We start from the raw sequence: 7,873 nt of genomic DNA on the forward strand, positions 1-7,873 counted from the left end.
AGAAAAGGACTCCTACTACTTTTGTTTGCTGGTTTAAAAGACAATTGAACTTAAAGAATAGCCATGCAACACAATTTTAGATGCTTCGTATCATCACCTGATAAATGACAACATTTGAGGCTGTAAGTTGAATATTGTCATTTCTTTAGGACCATTAGCCCAGATGTTGAGGTACTGGTTGCCAGATTATGAGAAGAAGCTCATTGCAGAGCTGCAGAAACAGCAACACAGCGCTCAGTTCTGCGACACTTTACTACAAGCAGAAGGTAAGACACTATTCGACTAATTCATTGTTTTAATTGAAAACTAGTTAATTGATTGTATTTACCGTTTGCTTAGTGCAAGTTAGTGCATGTGTCCTTAGGCAAAACACCGCCCCCAGGGGCCCTCAGCTGCTCGCACTGATTTATGAAAGTGAGTTGCAGAGCTGCTGATTTTGTGATTTCTCTAACAAATATTGTAATTACGATCAGATTTGTGACATGTTTGAAAAGTATCAATTTTAAGTGCATATTATAAACAACTTCAGAAGCAATTAAGATTCAAGAGAAGACGAAATCTGAACTGATAAACAACCGGTAATACAAGAATCCTGTGTATTTCAGAACATGTTTGTACTTTGTAGAGGTCTAAACTCTAAAAGAACAATATATTTTCTTATGTAAAGACGGGATATTTTGTTCTTTACAGAGAAGACCTTTCCTTATCTAAATAATTGCAGCCTTGATTTGATCAATGTGCCAACTCAAATCGCATTTTTGATTCAGAATCAGAAAAAGTCACAAACTAGGAATTTACGCAATATAACATGGAATAATAATGATAGAGTTAATAGTAAAGTCAGGTTTATAGGTAGAGCACAATTCATATACAAAGTAATTCATAGTGCTAGAAAACTAGAAAACTAGAAAAGATGTATCAAAATCACACAACAGATAAAAACATAATGCTGATTCTTAATTTATGCATGCCATATTTGACGTTGCTATTATTATTTTATTATGAATTGTTTTATGTTGCACCTAACGCCGAGACAAGTTCCTATGTTTGCCAACTGTGTTAAATGACAATGGCAATAAACCTTTTCTGATTATGATTTAAGTGCCCAAAACGGCAGTTAAATGCCTTCTCTCTATTTGTTAATGTGCCATTTTGAAGGTAATTTAAACCAAATTATGCTGCATTAAGTTAGTATTATGTTTTTCTTTCTTATTTTTATAGGTATTTCCATCCCCACCCACAGCAGTGTCCTGGCCGCTCTGAGTCTGCACCTTTCCCAGAGACTATTGGCTTCTCCAGCGCCTCCTGCTGGTCAGAAGCGCAGGGTGCAGCTCCCCGCTCTGAAGCCCCAGACTCTGATAAAACTGGTCGGTTTGTTGTATTCAGGAGAGCTTGAGGTTAGTAGTGTCTTGGAGCAGAGGGATGTACTTGCAGCTGCTCATTTGTTTGGACTCCTAGATCTCGTGGAAGGGGAAAAAGTCGAAATTCGAAATGATCAAAATGTTTGCAAAGACTGTAGGAGGGTTCAAATTGAAAAAAGAGATGCACGAATTCAAGTTACACCCAGAAGCTTTTGTGTGTCTGTTGGCACACAAACGAATACAGAAGAATCTTATCAAACAATGGAAGATTCTCAGCATCATGAGACAACCACGTCATCGCCTTTTCCTCAAAGTTGTAACAGTTTTGAAACAAACACGTCAGATAACTCCACCTCAACTACCTTTACAGAAAATTCAAAGGCATACAGTGAGGGGGAGTCTGTTTTAGAACTGTCGACAAACACAACAGTCAGTTTGTCGTGTCCAAGTGAAAATATAACGTTGCAACTTTCACCAATCGAGGACTCGAGTTTCTCCAAGCTTCAAGAGGGAGAAGCCCAGCAAATCCAGCTCAAGACCAGCGTCAGTGGCAGTCCAGTGGCGGAGGTGGAGGAGGACGGGCAAAGAAAAATGTCAGAGGATAAGAAAAAGCATAACCAAGAAAACAGACAGGGGCCTGTTTTTGTAGGGAAAAGACAAGTTTGTAAAGCGGCCAGTAAAAGTCTGGAGAAGATGCAGGCGATGATTGAGACCACACAGATTTCAATCAAGGTAAGCAAGTTAGATGTTGATAGAAAATAGTGTGGTTCTATAGCAAAGGATGAGGAACAAGGAGAAATATGTATATTATTATTATAATAATAATAATAATAAAATAATAAGGAAGACGGATTTTCTCAAATGACAAGTGAATCATTGTTTTATGAGAAGTGAGAGAAATTTGTATCAAAAATGGATAAAAATCACACTTGCAGTTTTGGATAAGGCGAGAGTTTTTTAATTTGTTGTTTCATGGATTTTCCTTGGCATTTTTAAAAGGGGAGGACGAAAAGAAAAGAAAAAAATATATATATATATTTTCTCATTAACTAATCACATTTCTACCTTCCAAAAGTCAGAGTTGAATTTAAAAATACATTTTTATTCTAAATAATTTTCTTGGATTCTTAGAATCTAGGCCCTACTCTCACCTCATCATCTACATAATTATAGTTATCAATGCAAGACATTGAAAATAACTGTTTTTATATTGCGATGTACAAAAATACCTTCAATGTCATAAACTACCCCAGACTGACAGCTTCTCAGAAAATGAATCAATGACCAAACAAGTCGGTTTGATAAACTTTATTGAGTCTTGACAGGAACACAAAGTGTGCAATGAATGAAAATGTCTTATTGAGCAGCTTAAAGGCGGTATGGACGATTTTTCGGCGATTTGAGAACGCAGGCGGAAGTGCGCATGCGCACTCCTCCGTGCGGACCGATACAACACACACGTGCGTTTGTTTATTAGCGCAACGGAGCGCATCGCATCTCTCGTCTCCCGTAGATTTCTGTCCACTTCTGCGTCAGCTCGAACTGTCTTTCTCCGTCTTCAGTTTGCCCCGTACACTGAGGGAACTATATTATGATAGATCCATGCGCTTAGGCACGCAGAAACGTGGGGAAGAGCCTGACGCGGCTGCAGGTGAGCGGTAGGTGCGTTTTATGATTGATACGTGGCAGGACTAATGATTTATCCACGCCACGAGGAAATATGACAAAAAAATTGCTGAAAAAAATCGTCCATACCACCTTTAAATTTGGCCAGTGATTTGATCCAATGGCGCAGTAATTTTTCCCACGCTCGAGTCGAGATACGCAGCTCAGATCATCGGGACAAGTAGCGTCCTTACAATGCGATCAGAAGAGAACCTGTGACTCCACAGACGAGCTGGACATTTCCACACGAGGAGGACTTGTGCTACTTAGATGGCAACGACAAAATGATTCTGATATAATCGGTGAAGACGCGTATTCTTCATTACCTCGTTCGATCTACCGGTTGATCTCATGGATCTATGAAGCCGTGAGTTGCGAGAGTTTTAAAGCTCTGATGTTCTGAAGAACTCGGGGTAGTGCTAAAATGGTCGGAGATGCTGGTGCAGAATACATTTTAACTTTTATTTTTATTTTAGGTTTTGGCCCAAAAAAAACGGCGGAAAATCCGCAAAAACTGGAAAAATAGACTGCATTTTTTAGGTTGGCGGGCTCGCGAAACAACTTATTAAAAAACGTTCGCCTAAGTTAGAATATCAATTGTAACATCAATCAAGTAATAAAAAAAAAAGGCTATAAAAAGAGGAGTTTGAAAATAAAGGAATTTCTGCACTTTCGTGGTTCATGTTACTGTTCACTTTCCTGATTCTCAATGTTTTAAGATTTTCCTTAATTGTACTTCTTGGTCTAGTTTAATGTTTTTCTTATGAATTTAATCCCATTTTTTTAGACCATTCTTTTACAAAAACAAACAATTTGTTGTCATGGTACTTTCATTTCACTGTATACAATTATTATCCTTTTAAAACTCAAAAAAGCTCATTGACATGTTCTAGGAGTTACAGAAGGTATGTGGATAGGCAGATACAATATTTTATTTTGTTTTTAATTGTGTCTTTGTTTCTTTCTTAACTTTGAGCAGGTGAAGTTGAGGAGGAGGAGGAGAACCAAAGGGGAGATATGGGAGGTGGTGAACATGCAACACCCAGAGTCTCCTGCAGTCGTTACTTCTTTGACATCGGTACAAATCAACTATTGGTTTACCATTAACATGTCTCATTGGGTTTATACTGTGCCCTTGTCATTCTTCAGGACAATTGCAAAAAGCCACAGGCGGACCTTACAGCTGACGAGTCCTCTCCTTCCAGTGACCAAGCCTCTGTTTCCGAGCCCATCAGCAGCTCCCCCAAACCTCACACCAGCGACTCCCTCTGTGAGTCCACGAGTGCCTCGAGTGGTGACCCTGTGCCACTGCAGCCGCCCCGTGCCGTGGAGGAGACGGACGAGCAGATTGAGAAGCTGCTGGAGGACATCATGATTGGACTGAACATACTGCAGAAGGTAAACAAGGGCAATGATAAGTCCAGAGACCTGAATCAGAGCCACGAAGGAGGGTCAAGGATAAAGGATAAAGCTTCATACTGCGTGTGTTATGAAGGCTATGGAGAACAGAATAGAAACTGCTCAACAGAAACGTCTACGGAACCGTGTGGTGCCAACTGTAACTTAAACCCACATAATGACTCACTCACTGCTGGAAGAAGAGACAGCCCCCAGAATTCACAGCGTCCAATGACGTCTTCCTGCCTCAGCGCTATCCAAGAATCCAGTCCTCAAGATGACCAAAATGTCCTGGAGTTACTTCCTCTTTCCGCTGAAACCGAGGACAATTTGTTTTCTATGGCAGATATGCAGTTTCTCCCATGTCTGTCTCCTTTAGATTCTAACAACAATTCAACCAATGTGAATAAAACCCCTGCTCACTCAGCTCTGCCCAGGCGACCCTGGCTTATGGACAAGCCTCAATCACTACAGTTTCCTTTGGCAGATGTTCTAAAACGACAAAATTCACCTGTAAAACCTGGTACAAGTACTAGTTGTAAGGAAAAAGCTGGCAGTAAAAATGAGTCAGATTCCCCTCCTACTAAAAGTCAAAGAGTGTTAAGAAAAGTTGGTCGAAATTTGGATAAGGTAGAACCAAGTGCAAAGAAAAGGTGCCCAAATCTTATATTAAATAAGACATGCGAGGATTTAAAAGTAAAGACGGACGCAAATATTAACTTGAGTCACTGTTTGGTGAGTTTGTCGAGCAATAATGTGCTTGCAAAAGGTGTAAGACCTCAAACCACCGCACCACTCGTCATCCCACAGACGCCAATGAGACAACGTTTAAGACCCACAACCCAATCAAGTGGAGAGACTTCGAGAAAAATTCCAATTAAGAAGAGGATGAGGTCCCAACGTAGTCAAAGCATCCCAGAAACGTCTTCCCACGATCCTACAGCAAGTAAAACCGGAAGAAAACGAGGCCGGCCAAGAAAAATATTAAGTAATCGGGAGCAAAATGAGCAACAAATTAAAACACTTGGTTTGGAAAAGTCAGATGAAGCACCAAACGAAGCAAAAAGATCAAAACTGGAAGAAGACAATGAAGAAGGCCCCTCGCAACATTTTAAACCCATGGATAGTTCAATTGATGGTAAACCAGATTATATCACCACAGCCCCAAAAGAGAAGAAGCAGTGTATGGTCAGCCTGAAAGAGTTTCAAGAGCTAATCAAACGCCAGCACCTGAAAACAAAACGTACAAAAGACAAAAGAGAGGGCGAACGGAGCGAAAACACAGAAAAAGATGAAAGCGGGGTTGCCGTTATGGCCGACTCAATTCAGGAAACGGACTCTGCAAATAGTAAGTCGGGCGATGTTGACGGGACAGAAGACCACAGCGAACAATCCCAGAGTACTTCCACTCCGCGTTTAAGCCAATCTCCAAATGCTGAAGACAAACCCCCTCGAGTTGTGAACGACGACGTAAGCTCCGTTGGTCAGTTGAGTAGTTTGTCTGTGAAAAGTGGCGTTGGCTTGACCCCTGAAGAAGTGACAAAGCTCTCAGAAGAAGTAGATATGGAGGCGGGACCAAGGACATCGCCAGAGCTGTTTGATGACGGTGAGTTTGAAATGATGCGTTTTACACCATTTACTAGCTTTAAAAAACAAGAGCGGTCGAGGCTGATTCCCACCGTGATGACAGAGTAACACAAATGTATATCGCTTATTCCTTAATAATTGATTAAGAGTCTGATTCATTGGGCTGTGCAATACATAGAATTTTAACGGAGATCGCGATTCAGTGATTTGTAATTGTCAATGATCTGCTTTTTTTGAGTCTTTTTATCGAGAAGTCTACAACTAATCTGATTTAAGCAGAGATGTTTTTTCATCCTGTTAAATTATAAGTACTGTAAAAGCCTGTTCAGCAAATCCATTCTATCTTTAGTAAACAATAAAATTGAATTGGAAGCCGAGATTTTTTATAACTGCATTAGTTATGCAAGTTCTGCTGCTTGATATATTGTTTATATAAAGTAAAGGATAGTGTTGCATTGTGGCCGAAAAATAGAACAACATCTCGATTTAAGTTTCCATCTTTACGTGATCCTTTGGTACAGGTACATGAGGCACTTGCTCTCTTCCTGAACAACGATCTGATAAAAAATAAAAGTACATTCACATTATATGAGGAGCAGAATACAGTATATGAATTAATACAATAAAGTAATATATCTCACTATAGCTCAGATAGGTAATTTTTTACCAAGTAGGAATTAAACAATGCCCAATACAATGAGGAGCTAAAAGCTGCAATGTTTTTCATCCTGGTGGAGGCTAATTGTTCTCTTTGCCTTTGCTGCAAACCAGTATTAGTACATTAGATTGCGGAAGAATGCAGAATAATCTTGCTCTGAAATGTGTGTGCAGCTTTTAGTGAAAAATTTATCAAAATAAAAGTAATAGAAAAAAGTGTAATTAACAGAATATTTTTCAAGTTTAAATATGTCATCTCATGGGGCTACATTAGACCCAATCTCATGTTTCACCTAATCATGTTGGACAACAGTTAAAAGCTCATTAGAGCAATGTCTCGCTAAGAATGTCTTAAAAGTATATAATTCTTTGCCACTTCTTGTCATCTTGTCTTTCTTTCAGGTGTCACAGACAGAACAAGTGAAATTAAACTCATTGTTGATGATCCATTGCCACATGCTGCCCCTCAGGAAGAAAAAAACACATCATTAAACCACAGCCCAAACTCGTGTGAATCCAAAAACGCAGACGCTCAGGACTCAAAAGAAGCGAGTACCAGGAGCTCAAGAAGCGTCCAGGATGAGGAGGAGGAGGAGGAGGAGGACGTGGACGTTCTGCTTCATTCTCCAGACCAAACTTCAGTAACAACAGAGGGTCAAAAAGGTGTGGAAATCTCCCTCGACGAAGAGGAGGAAGAGGATTGTAACGTTGATGTGACTGGAAGTGAGACCGACGCATAAAGTCTTGGAAAGCGTGAAATTTTAATGTTCACAAGGCTGAATTTTGTTCAGAGTAAAACACACATGTAGAAGTGTCAATCAAAAGCCTTGCGAAATAGAACTGTTTATTTCCTGGCATTGTTATTCATCTATTTTGTTAAAGTTACAAATATTAATTATCCATTGTTGTCACAAGCATTTTAGTTGTGCATTTTATTTATTTTTGTGGCATACAGATTATTTAAAATTGTTTTATTCTTTAAGCAGTTCATTGCACTTGACATCATTGCCAAAAATAATTAGTGCTTATGACACCAAATAAATGTTAAATGTAAAAAAATTGTAACAAGTTTTATTAAAATGTGTTTTTTTATGTGTAAAACGTTGGTATTTTGTTGGGAAAATACACGTGCATTTTACACACTCATTTAATCATTTAACGGAAGTACCAGCAGAGGGCGCACTGTTTTACGATCACTCTGAATG

At 39.4% G+C, this 7,873-nt stretch overlaps 1 protein-coding gene across 1 annotated transcript; it reads left to right on the forward strand.

The window, feature by feature from the left end:
- The first annotated feature begins 163 nt into the window (after positions 1–163).
- On the forward strand, positions 164–5,956 carry LOC140377245 (uncharacterized). Its single transcript, XM_072462592.1, has 5 exons — positions 164–266; positions 1,222–2,093; positions 4,006–4,104; positions 4,176–5,894; positions 5,936–5,956. The coding sequence occupies exons 1-5, from the start codon at positions 164–166 to the stop codon at positions 5,954–5,956; spliced, it is 2,814 nt and encodes a 937-aa protein (XP_072318693.1).
- The last annotated feature ends 1,917 nt before the right edge of the window (positions 5,957–7,873 follow it).

Source organism: Eucyclogobius newberryi, unplaced genomic scaffold (genome assembly GCF_026437365.1).
Source record: "Eucyclogobius newberryi isolate DKJ021-1_F unplaced genomic scaffold, fEucNew1.0.hap1 SCAF_4, whole genome shotgun sequence".
Lineage (NCBI taxonomy): Eukaryota > Metazoa > Chordata > Actinopteri > Gobiiformes > Gobiidae > Eucyclogobius > Eucyclogobius newberryi.

Coding starts and splice junctions, on each gene's coding strand:
- LOC140377245 (XM_072462592.1), top strand. CDS start 164: ATGTTGAGGTACTGGTTGCCAGATTATGAGAAGAAGCTCATTGCAGAG. Junction 267..1,221: donor CACTTTACTACAAGCAGAAG/GTAAGACACTAT, acceptor TTATTTTTATAG/GTATTTCCATCCCCACCCAC. Junction 5,895..5,935: donor CTCGAGTTGTGAACGACGAC/GTAAGCTCCGTT, acceptor GTCTGTGAAAAG/TGGCGTTGGCTTGACCCCTG.